Below are 17,858 nucleotides of genomic sequence, written 5' to 3'. Positions count from 1 at the left end.
AGTGCACACACAATATAATATAACAACACAAGAGGTAAATGTTGTTACACAAAAAAAACAAAGACAAGACAAAAAGGGCAAGACAAGATATCAGTGCAGGGTGGTTGAATTAATAAATCAAAAAAATAAAATAAAATAAAATGTATGTCCTAATGTATGTGTCTCTGCCCTGATTTAGTTAAAATGAGGTTTCATTTGTAGTGTAAAGTTCACACTGTAAAGACCACTGATCTTTATGATAAAGTTACACTTTCACACATACTGGCTTATTGAAAGCCCTTCAGTTTAAGGTCATATTCATGAATATGTTAAATCATAAGTGTGCTAGTTTGACCTCAGATCTAAACAGTTCAAAGTTAGGCATAATACTCTGCCTACTAAAGATAATGATGAATGCCCAGCAGAGCACTACATCCTCCAGGGCCAAGGAGACTGATCTTCATCGTCACTAATGAGGCTTTTATTTGCATTCCTGGTGCCACATACTCAACTTCATCCTCATATTGCTAATTAGTATTAATCCAAACTGGAAATAATATTTGAATATGCAGGAGCTAGATTCTTCATTAGAGAGTGTGCAGAGTTTAATATGGATTATTGTCCATTTCTGAGGCCATACAGTGATGTGTTGTATGCGTAAAGGGTCATATTACGTAAAGGAACAAAACTATAATGTGACACAATAGTGGTCTTGATTTAACTGTCAGTGGATTGTCTTGAAGTGTTCTGGTTTGTGAGTACATTTTTCAATATCATAAATGCTGATGAAACTGAAGTGTATTCTGCATATCAAATTGGACAGTAAAACTTAGTACACACTTATGTCGTTTTGACTGCTATTTAAAAGGTTAATAACCAGCAGGGGAAGAAACATGATCTATATTTTCTTTATATTCATTTTGCCTTCTCGAAGCCACTCCCACGCCTCAAAACGCTCCTGCTCTCCCTCCATTATCACAGCCTTTGTTACTGTATGCCCCCCGGCCTTTTGGGAAATCTCTTTGTTATACAGTCAAGCCGTTCATTGTATGTGTAGAGTATTCTGCTTACAGCTGATCTGGTTTCACTTGAACACACCCTTGCACATATTGCACACACAAATAAAAGGTTGGGGCGCAGCTAGATCTTTATCATCATTCAAAATCTCCTTGAATTTATAGACAGTAGGAGTACAAGTATAGATACAGAAAGGATTAAATATGTGTTCAGAAAGTGGAACATGTGGCAGTAGAGTCAATTTAAATATGACAGAGCCAATATGATAGAGGTGAGATAATCAGAGGAACACATCCTCAGTGACTTAACTCAAGGTGATTGAGTTTCTGGATGGCTGCCTTCCTCTAACTGAGCGTGCATGCGTGTATCGATGTGTGTGTGTGTTTGTCCTGCAGGCGGCATTTTGAGATAACACCTCAGACCTTAACAGTCTGATTTACAGGTCCGGTAGTTATGGTAACGCTTTGTGTTCCAACAAGTGAGAGGTGGCTGCAAATGGCACAAACAGGCGGTGAATGTCGAGCAAAATTAGATCCAATAAGGCTAACAGCGGCCACCATGCTGACTAAGCAAGCGACAGGCAATCCTTTAAGAGTGACACTTAATGAATAGACATGTGTCACAGCATTACAAGCAGACTGCTTCCTGGAACTCACGATCAATGAGTTGTGCTCACACGTTATTCTGAATAACACCTTCATCAACACTCTATAAATATCTGCTTCTCTCCAGATACCAGAGGCACTGTGCCTGATAGCGTTCTCTTTGTTAGAAAGACTTCAGAGAGCTTTTCAGAAATAGAGAGAGGAGATCTTTGTTAAGTGTCATTCTTCGTTTTTCTATAGAAGAGGTTGACATGTTTAAGTCAAAATGAATGACAGGCAGATAGAAACACAATCCTACAAGAGCAGGGGTTCCCAAACTTTTCGGCCCTTGACCCCCAAAATATAGGTGCCAAAGACTCGCGACCCCGACTGTCCCTTGAAGTGATTTAATGTGGCTTCATTTAGCTGGTCTGCAGAAAATGACCCTAACTATATGAGACTGTCTGTGTTTCTTGTGCCTTTATGAGTTAACCTGCTGCTACTGATGCTTTTGATAATTAACTGTTCACTAACCCTAAACTTAGGAGTCATCTGGCAAAAAGAAAGGTAGAAAACTCATTACATTTTCTATTTTCAAGTTTTTATTTCAAGTTAAGCTACTATTTCTGTTGATATTTTTTACTATAATGGGTAAAATTTACTATATTTAGATAACTTTTGTCATTCAATTTTTTTTTTGCATTTTTTCAGTATTTCTTTGTTCACCACAAGTTACTAAATTATAAATGAGTAATACAAAACCAACAAAGAGAAGAAAAAAAGTAATACAAAAATTATTATAATAAGAAATAAATAATACGATTAGCAGTACAAACAAAAAGGAAGATAAACATGAGAAAACAAGATAAATAAACAAAAATAAATAATAATAAGATTTTTTTTTAGATAACTTAAACATAAAAACATTCTTGAAGACATCTCACAACCCCCCATTTGTGTCTCGCGACCCCCAGGGGGTCCCGACCCACACTTTGGGAACCCCTGTACTAGAGTATACCTTCAAAATAAAGACATTTACAAGGCTGTGTGCTAAATCTATAGTCCAACCACCTCTTTGATAACATGTGTGACACAAACTTCTGAAATTTGCAGCATTAAGATGCATTAATGTAATCTGCTGTGCTAGAGTGTGATTACAATACCAAACTGCTGAACGCATACTGCATCATAAGATACACACATCCTTCAAAATAAAGGCACAACAAAGACTTCTTGCCACAATTATTCCCAGGTATACACTGAAAATGGCTCCATATCCTAGTTCTTGGTACTGAACCACCAATTGAGAGCAACGGCCATCGACTGTATAAAAAAGATGGACAGCGAGACAGCTCCCCAAAAACTGAGGACAAAACATTGGGAACCCCCTTGCTGAATGGCTGCAGTAAAGGTCTTAAAGCCTGCCATCTTTTTCTCAGACATGTTTTCTGTCATTATAGTTCATTCCCATCATGCTGATTAATGTCCAAGTATTCATTTTCTGATGAGTTAAGTTGTTTGATGACATGAGAAAGTGTATAGGTCAATGACTAGCATCTCTGATGATAAATATGGCTCCTGTGGCTCTGTGGGCATGGGCAAGCAGAGCGGAGGAGGACTATAAAGAAACATAATGATCACTGACACATGAGTCATTGAACTTTGCAAGACTGGGAGTTTCAGCTTCTAACAGATACAAGAAGCTGTAAAACTGTGGTCAGTACCAACCCGAGGGATTTGTGCTGTTTTAATGTTAACTTAAATGTGTACTTTGATTAGCAGGAGGGGCGGGGCATGTATACAGAGGCTCCACTAGCCCATCTCTACTGCGTAGTCCGTGACTTAAAATAGGGTCACCAGTGCAATATGTCAGCCCCATCCTGGGTGGAATCTTGACTTCATTTTTGTACACAGGAGGAGGTGGAGATGTGTTCTATGCAGTCAATGGTAACACCACTTATTTGATACTCCATATGAGGATGAAATAGTAAAGCGGACTCCTCACCCCACAGCAGTTTTCTTCATCTTGGCACAGAGCAGCAGATCAGTGAAGAGGAAGACGTGCCGTAGCTTCCTGGAGCTTTCTGACACCTCCACCAGGAAGCCATCTTTCACCAGCTGGCGGGCCTGAAAGAATACCTCATGTCAGCTCATGTTGTATTTCCACATTTCAAAAACATCAATACCACTTAGGTCAAACAATTTGGCACATCAGCATCTATGTTAAATTACTGATAGCAAAGTGCTCATTTACTGTTCCTTCACTTTCTTTTTAGTATATATATATATTTTATTCTGACTTTGTATGCTTGCACAATCTCAATTCCCTTAACAATGTGTATAATGTTGATTAAAAAGGGAAGTTTAGTGTTTGCAAAATATTAGCCCCTATGAGTAATGGTGTTTCTGTATCATGTTTATATATTAATACATTTGTGCATGTAACAGTTTTACCTTGCATTTGTGGATGCAGCCACAAGACAAGAGAAGACAGTTTTGAATTTTGGAACTGATTTTGAGCCCATGCTGTGACTTCCACTGCAGAGTTGTGTCTGATAGATGATGAAATCTTCAAATTTTAAACCATTTCTACACAAAACTATTTTAACTATTTGCTCAGACAGTCTCTCAGAGTGGTGAACCTCTTTCAATCTTTGCAAATGAGTCACTCAGCCAAAGTCCAAACTATTTTGTAAAAGTGATTGTATTTGGATGTGTGTATATTGTTGGTTGTTTTTTCTTTTCTCATTTTTCCAAGTTCGCAAGTGACTGTATGCAAAACACAGTACTATTGTTTCGGTTGTATGCAGGAAACAACAACAAAAAGAAGAAAGGGAAATCATTTCTGCTTTGTTATAAGGGGGTTCAGAAATTAGTCACTACATCCATAAGATTATAAATGGTACCTTTTTTTACACTAGGACTGCAAAGGTTTCAACAGGGCCCAGGAAGAATGATCAAAATAAGCAACATGGAAATAGCTACACTGGCTTCCAGTCAGCATTTAAATAAAATGATCGAGATATAAGGCTTCTGTTTTTCCAGTGACCAGCTGAATATAATGTCCTTCTTTATAGGAAGTATGTTCAGCATGTTGGCTTTACATATTTGTAGGTTATTTGGAGATCCCTTTCTAACTCAAACTGTCATTCATACTTAGAGAATTCATTTGCATAAAAACAGAATCACACATACCTCTCCCTTGGGTGTTGTGACAGCTGTCCTGCGAGGGTCAATCTCCTCATTGATGGAGGAGAGAAAGTTCTGAGATATCCTCAAAGCATCCTGCAGGAGGGGGAAGTCTGGATGATCCTTGGGAGTGTGTTTCAGCAAATCCTGTGGTGCACACACAAACACACATGGTTACACAGACATCTCTGTACAGCAGTTAACTTTACTTCAAAGTGGCAACATATTTCAGGATTATATCCATTAGAGAAAGTATGAGCTGTCTATTGGAAACATTTTAGCACAGATTTTGATTTTGGATGGGCCAGAAGCTTGTTCTGAATCAAGCACAATCTCCCTTTGTTGAAGTCTCCAAACATCTTGCAGTCAGACCTTCAAGTTATTTATGCTTTATTCTGTTTATTGTTAGCAATGCATTCTCACTCTCTTACAAAAATCCATTGAGGCATGAAGAGAACATTCAATTCGGTATTCTTATTCAAACATAATTGCACAACACATCCAGGCATCCCTCTTGTCGAATGCGTAAGTAATCTCTGAAAATCTAATTTCCTTGTTTTTATTGGAGCAGCTCTCATCAGAACAGCAGGCTGATGAGCAGGACAGCTGACTACAGAGCAGTTGTCTGTCTTCTTCCAAAAAAGAAACGCAAAACTAAATTTTTCCCAACCTGTTCATTTGCATGAATGACAGGAACATAACCTTTGTGGAAAACAGGCACGATACCAGGAATGTAGTGTGTATGTTGTTGATCTGACGGCTTTATGCAAACGTAGTCAATTCAACACTTTCCTGGAAGGCAGATACACACATCCAGGCGTCTCTGCTTGCCTGATTGGCAGTTTCATCTCAATTATAGTCAACCAAACATGAACATGTATCTAGCCGGGGAGAAACCTGTCAAAAAAATCTGGTTTAGTCTCTGTGCATTTGTGGAGTGGATGACCAAAAGAAAAATAAGTAGGGGGATATCTTGAGTTTAATCTCAGGTAGGGATCCAACAGCAGTCTGAGGAATAGTCATAGTTTCATGATTGTCACATACTACAGTACAAAATCACATGAACATAATGGTCAATTGATTTGTTATTTATTGTTGCCTTTAAGGAAGAACTAACACAGTAATCAAGTAATACTTCACAACATAATAATAAAATAAAATAAAAGCCTGTCTCTCCATTTTTGGATTAGAAACATATTTGAAAAATGGTCTAGTTAGCTTTTTGACATAAACTGTTGCTGCCTTTCAGACATAACTGAGAAAAAAATCATATTAATGATAAAAACAAAGTATCTGTCTCTTTGGAGTTTAACAGAATCTACATACTTGCGACGTATTCCTTTTGAAAACAAAACAAATGTAGTAAAGCTGCAGGACCTCTGTCTGCAATGATCCTTTAAGAATTAAGTATTTTCAGATTTTTTCGAATGATTTCAATAATCTAGATCAATCTATATGTGGTCTGAGATTACCTAGCCAACTTTTTGAACCCCTTTTTGAGAGTGAGAACAGAAACAAGCAGAGTAGCACACCTTTACAGTTCAATAACTTTGATGTTGTAATGCATGGTTAGTAGTAAAATCGGTTAATTGCTGCTTCTTAACTCTAATGTGTGGATTTGTTGAGAAAAAAGCTAGAACCCTTTGGTACAATTTTATTTGAGTGTGCATTAAAAGCTCCTGTGAGGAGCTGGTAGACTGAAGCTATCCTGAAATCAATATGAATGCTTCTCTCTGAGCTACTAAAGCTATCAAAACCATCAGCAAGAAGATTAATTATTTCTAGAGAGCTATTTTTAATATCAGAAACCACTGAAGGAAGGTCTGTGCCAGAATAAGTCAAACAGCCTTTGACATTTACCATTGCAAAACATATTGTTACACGATACATTACAGTATAAAAATATGGCAGGATTAAATTATTTTTTTTGTTGAAAAACACAACTTTCGCATGTAGAGGACAAGGTCAGCAAAGACTGTATAGTCCACAGGGGGAGCCAAACCTCTCAAAAACTGAGTGGAAACAGTAATTACAATTATTTTGTCACTTATCTTCACACTAATCTTACTTTTGGATTTTATAATTGTTTAAAATCAGAACACATTTCAAAGTGTGCAGAATCGAAAATGAATTGTTTTTAGCTTAAAGTATTCCAAAGTAAAGAGTAAAGAGCTTTAATATGAACTATTTTATAAGAGGTCATTCAATCGTTAATACTTAAGCATTAATGTAGCCGATGAATGTGGCTAAGCAGTCTAAGGTGGAGCAAATTTACACCCCAGTATTGAAAGTTCACAAGTTTTGACAAATGACTCCCAAAGTGTGGGTTGTGGCCTCCAAAGGGTCACAAGATGAGTCAGTGGGGTAGTAGGAGAATTCATGGGAAGGGAGAGAGGATGCAATACTGCATCACTCAATGTCTGCCTTATTTCTGGCTGTAAAGTAATTTAAATGTAACAGACATAAACAATCTTACATCTCATAGACATCTGTCATGTGACAAGGGGGGTACACACACAGACACGCACGCACGCACGCACGCACTCACGCACGCAGTTTTTGGCTGCAGGGATGCTTTAAATCTGGGAAGTACAGGATGGTTACTCACATGCAAGACCAGGGTGCTTCTGGTAACACGGTCGATGGGCTTGTAAAGGAGAGCTGTAAGGAGAGAAGAGAAGAGGTGTGAGTCAACGTTGCTTCAACACACGACTGTTGTGCAGAGGAGGTCACATTTCCACTGTGCAAACAAGGACAAACACTCCCACAATTAGCTCACACTGAGTTGAACACAGCACCTAATGTGTGACTGATGATATGATATTTAACATTCAGTTTAATGAAAACAAAATATAACATCGACTGATCCGGGGATTTGACCTCCAAGAAGGGATCAATATATTAGTGCAGTTTTAAACAATGTGCGAGTGTATGTGTTGCTCTATTAATTGAGGGTGAAGGAGAACAGCAGTTTGCTCCAGCACAATGAAGGTATTGACAGGCATTTTCAAGCTGAAAAGTCCAAAGACGAGCTGCTTAACATGCAGCCCACCTCAGGTTTCTGCCGCAGCCTCCTATTGGACCTGACACTGTTTGCTTCCTCTGCATATTTAGGCTGCTGCTGGGTAAACTAAAGCCAGCCCTAACACTGGACTCTCTATTCAACACACAAACACAAATATAAACAAGCACGTATCTATAAAAAGAATATAAAACACCTATATGTGTCCAAATGCCACCTTTCCTATCTCTGAATCACAACTTAAGCCTCCACCATCAAACTTGGCTGCTTTCCCCGTGGGACTGCTTCACTGCTGAGTTGGTGTGAACAGCAGCAGGTCTGACATACATGACAGCTCTAGGTGAGAAACTCCCACTTACAGGACGACGGGAAAGACAGAAATAAAATGAAGAAAAGGATTATACAGTGGGAGATGGGCAGCAGACGAGGTGGCAGATGTGAGGTCCCCTGGGGTGTGACGAATCAGACGCAAACACACATATAGATTTATAAAAAGAAGAAGAAGAAGAAGAGGGAGTAGGAGACATGGTTCTTCTGTCAGGCTCAAGCTCCTGCTGTCAAGTAATGAAATGCCAGAAACGTCTCAAGGTCTCAGAATAATAACGCCACCAGTGTCATGAAGCTTGAAAGAGAAAAATGTAGAATAGTGCTGCTCTGCTCATGCACTCATAAAAAAACAAAACTTAAGGGTATGTAATGAAAACAAAGCAGACCCACAAGGGTATAAAAATCTGAAAACCAGCTGACAATTTTCCACCCTGTGATCAAGCTAATCTGCATTTATTATAGTGAAGACTTAAAGCAGCTGATTTTTAAATAGAAGGGGAGAAAACTTAGCCGAGTGAAGCAGAAGGAAGGGATGATGTGTGTTCTGTATGCAGGGCAGGACGTTGCTCCGCTCCCACTGAGAGGTCCAACAGCATTTCACCTCCTTTTCAATGTTACACTTATCTGTTTAGACCACTGAACAACTGTAAGGTAGTAGAGACGTGTTGTCCATCTCCTGTTTTCTCAATTTAAAGGGTAGTCTTTTTTTCCCCTCCTTCATCCAAAAGAAATGAAAGAATCCTACAGGGAACAAGCTCCGATGGTCTGATAGGGCTCGTTATATTCAACCCTACACACTCGTCCCCACACACTCTTATACAGTATATGTACATACAGAGAAACACACATAGAGCTACAGTATAAGACCAAAGAGAATCTTCTAGAGGGCCTTGCTGATGCTCTTTGAAGTTATTCCACCCTCTGGTCATTAATACAGTGAGCCCACCAGTAGTCGTGGTTCATTGGACCAGTACTGCTGCCTCCTGGAGGATTAACAAGAGGACCTGCTCTCACTCCCAGCACCGTGAGCACCTCTCATTATATGTATGAGCAGGTTTGTATTCACCTCAGGTACAGGCACTTTGTGGGAGGTGACTGTAGGTTAGCTTGGGTACAATTCAGGTATCAGACGTAAGTGCAGAACATTTTAGAACACGAGGTGACAGCAGGTTATCTGATTCAGGAGGACATCGACTGTATTGATTGTTTGTGTCCTACTTTGTGCTGCTGGTGTGAAATACTGAAACAACTCTTCTTTTGTCTTTATTAGAAAGGAAGAGAGACAGGAAATGTGGGGAGCAGAGAGCGGGCGAAGACATGCAGCGTGTCGTGGCCTGTCCTTGAACCAGCGACTGCTGTGACAAGGACTACAGCCTTTGCACATGGAGCACACTCCTAGACCGCTAGGCCAAGCTGCAGCCATGCTAGCTGTATAGTGAGACTGTACTTCAGAGCAGGGCTACTTTTAGCTAATTGGTAACTGAAGGCTTACAATAGCCTCTCCCAACTGTGTATTGACATATCTCACGTGTTTCCTCAATGCCTGACTGCAGAGTGACATTAATTGTAGCGATTGTAGTGATTGCAGTAATTATTGGCCTGATCCCCCCCCTCCAACAGAAGTAAGACAAGTACTGATTTTTTGTTCATTTTGAAGATTATCTTGCCAGATCCTTTCCTCTGCTGTGAGGTATGTTGAGAGCAAGCAGCGACCTCCGGTCTAAAATTATGAGTCCAATGCTGAAGTGCTAAAAGCTGCAGTTCATCGAGGATCTGCTTGAGGCTGGCTCCAGAAGTATCGGAAGTCACATACACATGAATGGGAAAAAACCGATCTTTACAGCAGAAAAAAACATGTTTACAGTCTGGTACAAAAGACGAGTGTAGTCTGAATAGCTCATTTCTTGATCGGTTCACACTGTGAGGGGGGTGAATTTTTTTCTAATGCGTCAATTTCGAAGATATTGAGATTACAAGTCTTCCAATGAGAGGCACAGCTAACTGCAGAAACACTGTAGCTGTTGGCTAGGAGGCTCAAACTCCGCCTCTTTACATCACTAGGCTCCACAGCAGCAATATGGCCGACGATTGAACTCAAAACAGCTCTTCAGCAACAGATGGGTGATGTCACTGATAGTACGTCCATATTTTATACAGTCTATGGTTGAGAGGGAAATGATAGCTAATCAGGAAGCGGGCTGACTGAAAAAGGAAGCAAACTAAGCACAGCCATGGCATCAGTATATAAAGTAAGGCATAAAGTCAGAGAGACATCAGAAATGGAGGACAACATACAATAATACCACAATCAAACTGACAAAGATGGTCAAGCTAGCATATTCAGTTCATACGTTCTTGCCTATCATCGGATAACTATTTAGGTCTTCATCCATCTTTAAAAAGAGACACCTGCACAGGGGTGAGGACAATGATCATGTTGTGGGTGCAGTCTTTCAACCCTACCTTCATTCTCAAGTCTCAAAGTGCTAGTTTGACCTCAAACAATGACCTGCACGTAGAAAAGGAAGTCTTTGCCGCGATAGTCTCATCACTTGCTCTCATCTCTTGGCTTCAGATGATAGCTGTCGTGTTCAGAGATTGATCCCTTAATGTTTTGAAACTATAGAGAACGTTCAGAGATAAAACCTTAAACTTTATTCCCCCTTTCTCTTTGTTGTAGTGTCTGCTTTTTCTTCCACACATTATATACTGTTAAATATGAATAATCAGGTCATTATATGTTGTCATTTACTGAATCAAGTCAAAGATAGTATTAGTATGATAGTAAGGTTCAGGTTACTTTATTTGTACCCGTAGGTAAACTTGTTTTGCAGCCAGTGAGATGTTAGGTCAATACAAAATAAGTAAGAAGGACATTAATGTGCCATTACAGCTCTAGTGCATCATAAATGCATGCTGCTGTATGTTTTTGAAAAGTCCTACTAAGTGCATTTTACAGACAGGAACAGAATCTCGGCAGAGAAGTAGAGTTCAAGGTCTGTCAAGAGTCAGGACCAACAAGAAGACATGTGAAGAGAGAAGATCAGACACAGAGAGAGAGGCGATTATTGGAAGTCGATGACCTGCCACAGAGAGGTGCCTCTGATTGGTCCTGTTCTCAAGGACGCCTTGACAACTTGGCTGACGGACATGTAGTTCATCTTTGCTAACTAGGGGAATGGACCATGTGGGCAAAGTCTTTGAACATGCACATCAAACACAAATACTTCACGGGTCTACAGATAGGACACGAGGACCGCCTGCTTTCAGTGTTTGGCAAGACATCAGCTTCCACCACCAGGCATGAGGTGTGACGGAGAGGAAGAGGAGGACAGAAGGAGAGTGACGGAGGGTGAAAAACAAAAGAGGCAAAATGATTAATAAGAAAGTGGCAAATAGGGATAAAGGAAAAGAGAGGGGGAATGGCTGTGTGGAGCAAGAGTCCCAATTTGCATTTAAAAAAGGATGTCAGATGCTTGCTCGATTTAGCACTTGTGTTGCTATATGCATCCATTCATCAGAGCAGAGAGGGCAGACGAAACAGTGGGCTTTACTTTATTATAAACAAGCCTGACAAATTGACTTATGAAGCCTTGTAGAAAATACACCTAAGCTTACGTCACTTAATTTGGCTGAGTTCCAGTTTAATCATATAGAAACAAAAAGGATGGATGGATATGAAAAGGAGAGGCAAGTAGGAAGACAGCATGACAAGAGAAATAAGGAGGGAGAAGAAGGAGAAAGCTGCACTTTTAGAATTCAGCCGAGGAATCCCTTGATTACCTCGCCAGGTAATTAAGGAACCGTAATACAAACAGTAATGAAAGGAGCTGCCCGGGGTGCTGACAAACACTGATTGTTGAGGGAATATGAAGCCAGTGTCATGCTGCTTTACAATTATATTTGAGAACCAGACTGTTGTGGGATTTTTGAGACTGACACAACAGCAGAAAATGTTGGTGTGATTCCCCCCATATGACTGATATGTTGGCTGATATGCTTGAAACAAAAACTGCTTCCTGTGCAGAATAATGTTCTGATGTGACAGTGTCTGGGTACTCAGAGGTCTGCTTTCTTAAAAGCATCAATTTATTACGGAGTATGTTTAGATTATTGTAAGGTAAAAATGTTATTTTCAGCTACGGCGCTCTCCTACATGTGCTGCAGACAGTGCTGACTACGTTTTCAAACTACACCTGGGTGCACTGATTTGTCAATGTTGACAGAAATCTATGAAAAAATTGAGATGGGTCATGATTTTCGAATACTTGGATATTCACTAATTTCTAAAAAAATCGAAGAGTTAATGCAAATATTATCTCATCTTAAAAATACAATATTAACCGTTTGTACCGGTGCCTGGTTGTAATACGATACTTCCGCCAGTTGGTGGCTGTAGCGTGTTTGAGGGCTGGTTGCTAATCATTTTAAATAACAGAAGAAGAATGATGCTAGCCGCCTTGGTAACACAAGAAGAAAAAAGCCAACTGCATTGAATAGCAAAAGAAGAAGACACAGTTGCTGGAGGTACAGGTGTAGTGCTGTGAGATTCAGAAACAATTGAGGAGACTGAGCATGGCTATAGAATGTAATCATATACGCCACGCTGCTGCGTCACAGAAACACCAGGATAAAGGTTGAGGCCAAGCGGCAACCTCAGGTCTAAAAATATGAGTCCAATGCGGAAGTGCTAAAAGCTGCAGTTCATCGAGGATCCGCTTGAGGCTGGCTCGCGAAGTACCGGAAGTCACATACACATCAATTAAAAAAAGACAATATTTACAGCAGAAATAAACATGTTCACAGCCTGGTACAAAAGGCGAGTGTAGTCTGGATAGCTCATTTCTCGATTGGCACAGACTGTAGGGGGGTGAATTTTTTTCTAACACAGCAATTTCAAAGATATTGAGATTACAAGTCTTCCAATGAGAGGCACAGCTGACTTGATTGACAGGCGGGAACACTGTAGCTGTTGGCTAGGAGGCTCAAAGCCTGCTTCTTTACGTCAAAATTGCTCGACAGCAGCAATATGGCTGCCGCCGACAGCTTGCCTCAAAACAGCTCTTCAGAAACAGATGGCTGACGTCCCGGATACTACGTCCATATTTTATACAGTCTATGGTTGAGACAGACGCTGCTAGTATAGATACCATTGACAATCAAGTAGTATTTTTGCTTCAAATGTCTATCTGTAGTTGCCTACAAGTCTGATTGTTGATAATTAGTTGGGTACATCATTATGTACGTTTTTCATGCTGTGAGAGAACATACAATTAGTTTCTGCAGCTGAGATCCTGAGGAGTTAGCCCTCTTGAATCCTTACTATCTCTGCTGAGAGTGTCTCATGCAATAAAACAACTGGAAATGACAGCTTAACAAAACATAACAAGATGCTGCAACACCATGGTTTCATTGAATGTCTAAAGTTTGGGAGCATTTCACACTAAAGGCTGGAAAGAAGAGGGCTGCCTGAAAAAAAGGGGGAAGCTAATCTTGCTTTTCAGAGACCATGTCGATCATGAGCAAGAATTTGAAGAAAAGGCACATAAAACATCTTTTTAACAGTGTGAAGTTAGAACCATGCTGTGTGATGTATTACTCTTATTTACATTTTAAGTCCTTCGCCTTGAAACCTTTGCCCTTCAACAACAGCTTCCTTCCTCCTCTATTACTGCTAAGCAGTGAAGCAAACTCTCACCATATTACCACAGTTAGCCCACTGAATCATCTGTCTTTAATTGACACACGTCATGTTTTAAAGCGAAGATAATTGACACATATTAATGTCACATCGTGAGTTTAAAAGAGTTACGTTAAATTTAGAAGATTTTTAAGAGCCAATGAATATTTGTCTGATTGGCTGATTAATTGTTTCAATAATTGATGCCTAGACGGCTATCAGAGTAGTCATTTGCTGCAGCCCTTAACTTCTTGTAGACACCACTCCTAAATAACCTGAGCATTGTTTTCTGCATGATATGTTATGGGACAAAAAATCTAATTGGCAAAAATTTGGAAAACAAATATGTCAACGTATGTCTCTGATAGGCCCAAAATAGCAAATAAACACAGCAGGCAGGTTTCATTAAAAGAGGTCAATAAGAACAATAAGAACACCAAAGGTGTTTTACACGCTCTTGGTGCCTCATTTTCGGCCACATGCGTCCGGACGTGGCCCCTGGAGCCTGGATGAAAAGACTCTGAATTTGGAGAGGAAAAACGCTTTCCTCTCCATGTTTCCTCGTGGTTGAAGTAGTTCTGCGTCGCAGAGTGTGTGACGTAATGCAACGTACCGCGACGTGACGTGACGTCGTGCTGGGAAATGAATCGTTAAGAAGAATCGATAACATTTTCGATGTGTACAATTCCGATGGGATTGATCAATTAGAACCGGTTTTAAGTCGGATCCAGTTTTCAATTCCCACCCCTAATAAAAACATATTGAAATGTAGTTTGATATATTAGAGAATTTGTCCTCATTTACAATGCATAAATTAACAGAGACTTCACAGGTACATGGTACTGATAATTAACACACATATAAAACACACACCCACCCTCTCTCAGCTGAACAAAGCCACACAATTATTCACTCATCATGTTTGCTCATCACTGCATGATTCTAAAAGACCTCAGCTCTTCATTTTTTCACCTGCAGTAAGAGGTCTTCTAGCTTGTTCAGTCGAGCCAAAGCGGCTTAAGTTTGACAGGCGCTAGCAGAGTGACGGCATACATACGCCTTCTATTACACACACACTGACATACAGATCAGAGTTGTTCCGATCCTCTGGCGATAAGTATTCTCTATCAGGAGCAGTCTGGGGCAAGCAGTCCCTATACAGGCTGAACGTGCTCTGCCTTTAAACAGTGACAAAAAGCTGCTCTCCTCCTATACAGCCTGTAAGTTAAAAGACAAGAACAGGCTCAGTCTTGAAAATCCCAGCAAGCTGCACGTTACAGGAGATCAGCTAGAACACATTGCTCCAACACTTCAAACAAAACTAATTTTAAAGGCTCAATGCGTGAGCTGCAGGAAATGAATGTTAAAGAAAAGGCAAATTAAAAAACTGAAACCATCAGCATGAGTTCATACAGCTCAGAAAATAAGACATGCTGGTATTCCAACTCAACCTGGAAGCTTTTTAATAACTGTCGCAACTTCACAACAGAGACACTGCTGATCAACCATCAACCAAATCAACATTGCTGACATCTTTTAAGGAGATGACAGGAACAACAACACTCCAAGTTTCCTTCATTAAACGAGTGAAATCATGCAGACGTTACCGTATGTGCAGTTACAACACAGCCTGAGGACCAGAAGCACCTCCATATCCCTCATGTCCTCTCCTCACTCTGTTCTCCTGCTTACTGCCTCCTCTCTCCCAGAGACAGACAGAGAGAGAGAGGGAGAGGTAGAGGGAGAGAGAGCAAGAGAGTGTGTGTGTTTCAGCGCTCACACACACCACTTTGCCTCCCAAAGCCCGCCACTGCATACACAAGTAGAAGGGGCAGGACTGGAGTCTTAAAGCAGCACGTCAGCTCAGACGGACGCACACAAACACACAAGGACAAGAAACTGAACACACTCACACACACGCACGCACTTACCCTCCATTGAAACAGTTGAGGTACAATCTTTGGAGTCTTTAGGTCCTTTTACTTTGAGGTTCTAAAATAAACAGATGAGAGGGAAGATCAATTTCATTAATCATAGGCACACACACACACACATTCACTTACACATTGCTCTCCACTTGCTTGGCTGAGGCTGATACAACTAATGAAGAAGTATAGGGTCACTGCAGCAGACTGAGACAGCTGAAGGAGGCTGGACCATGCAAGCTTTTCAAGTTTACCTCACAGGAAATTATATTTACACCCACCTACACACCTTTACATCATAATAGAAGTATGATGTATATGTTATATAAGGGATAATGTAGTGTCTCAGCCTTCAAGGTTAGACTGAATTCCTCTGATTCTCCCTGGGTCCTCCTCTGCCTGAGTTCTAACCAGCTGCTCACTATATATAACCCACCATACAGCAGGCTTATTACAGGATACTACTATACATTATCCTTTAAGTAAGATATAATGTAAAGTGAGCGGGTAGCTTCAGTGGAGTTTTTTTCTCACGCTGAAGGGATTCTATTTTGCTTGACCACCCGCTCACTTTACAATTTCCCGCTTATTATCCAGCTACCAGCAAAAGATACAAACAAGCTTTCCATGGACTAATGTGATATGGCGTCTAACATCTTGCAATGTGGTTTTGACCAATCAGAATGAAGAATTTAACGCAGCCGTGGGATTAGTAAGACAGCCGGGGAATGACCACTAAGACAGGACCCCTCTGCTTTTTGTTGTGGTCCTGCTCACCCTGTCAGGGGAGTTTAATTTGAAATCCTTACAATACAATATCCTTCACTATAATGAATCTTATTTCTATTATACTTTATGAATGTAGAATCTAACTGTCCCTCGTGCAAATCTGAGGAGCAGAGCAGCCATGCACAAAGCTCCAACGTGCCCAGGGCATGGGTTTGGGTATGACACTTGCTAAGTTATTACAAGTCACTGAATATGTGTAATGTAGACCTACAGTAGTTAAAGCCTTAAGTTGTGAGCTGCCCCCTGTGAAGTCACTAACAAGCGTGGAAGGGGAAAAATGTCAAATCAAAAGTGGAAGGGAAAACATCATATCTGTTGAACACGTTTCAAGCTAGTATTTCTCATATGAGGAACACATTTCCCATAAAAACCACTGCTTCCTGTCAAAAAAGAGGATGTTTAGGCTCTCAGTGCTTCCCCTCTGCTCCATTGTGTCATGAGCATTTGTTTTCTCCTGCATTTTACGAAATAAATTAATATGATGGCTTGAGACAACCAATAAAAGTAATAGATGGGTCTGTGTTTTAAATAAAAAGAGGGCAACATGTTCCTCTTTAAGCTTCATTAGAGCAGGAAGGAAAAGATGCTGTGAAGCAGAAAGCGTTTGACAAGGAGAAAATCTAGCAATTAATTGTAACCTTACAGCAGACAACTCAGAATAGAGTTTAATATTGATGTTCTACCAAACTTATAAGCAGAAATTTTTGCAAAATTATCCCTTTGTGTAAAAGTTGTGATGCAATTCTGTTTTGTTGTTATGATGCAACTTGCTCATGGTAGAAAAAATGACTCCAATTAATAAAAAAATAAACTTAAGCCAAGAATCTATGAAGGAGTGTTGCAAATTTGCCGTTCAAAAATGTCGTCATCCTGCTAGCAGCTCCTTAAGATCCCTGTCCAAGGCATTTTTTGCACTGGCAGCATCAATATTTGCTTTTATTTGATTGAATTTTGCAAAGAAAACAAGAAAACCCAATGGTAGAAATGGTTTCCTTGAATTGGCAACACCTCTAAACCTGGAAATTATACCCTCAAAAGAAGTTAGTGTGGTTAGTACCTCCTCCTTATGGACCTCCATTGTTGTTGTCATAATTGATATCAGAAGTCCCGCCCCTCCTTGATTCTGATTTGTCGTTGAGGGAAGCATTGCAGTTTTTTAAAAGTTGATTCATTTTCAACAGAGCCAAAAAACAACTGACTCTTAGGTTGTTTTTTTTTGCATTTAGGACACTGAGCGCTGAAAACGCTGGACTGCATTGGTATTGTAAAGGAAGCAGGTGCTGCCATCGTACAAAACGCTGTCAGTGGAGACAGGCCCAAAGTCTCTGATCATCTGTGGAGAACGA

General features: G+C 40.2%; 1 protein-coding gene across 1 annotated transcript in view; it reads right to left on the bottom strand.

Moving 5' to 3' along the window:
• The window catches only part of abr (ABR activator of RhoGEF and GTPase), a 192,534-nt gene that overhangs the window by 62,619 nt on the left and 112,057 nt on the right, over positions 1–17,858 (bottom strand). Inside the window, exons 7-10 of the mRNA XM_034683606.1 lie at positions 15,730–15,790; positions 7,378–7,430; positions 4,776–4,916; positions 3,586–3,707 (exon numbers count right to left, since the gene is read on the bottom strand). Of these exons, the coding sequence (XP_034539497.1) occupies positions 3,586–3,707; positions 4,776–4,916; positions 7,378–7,430; positions 15,730–15,790 (377 nt within the window). The remainder of the gene's footprint in view (positions 1–3,585; positions 3,708–4,775; positions 4,917–7,377; positions 7,431–15,729; positions 15,791–17,858) is intronic.

The sequence above is a fragment of the Notolabrus celidotus genome, chromosome 5, assembly GCF_009762535.1.
Source record: "Notolabrus celidotus isolate fNotCel1 chromosome 5, fNotCel1.pri, whole genome shotgun sequence".
Classification (NCBI taxonomy): Eukaryota; Metazoa; Chordata; class Actinopteri; order Labriformes; family Labridae; genus Notolabrus; species Notolabrus celidotus.
The sequence above is the reverse complement of the archived record's forward strand: the minus strand, read 5'-3'. Positions and strand labels throughout refer to the sequence as shown.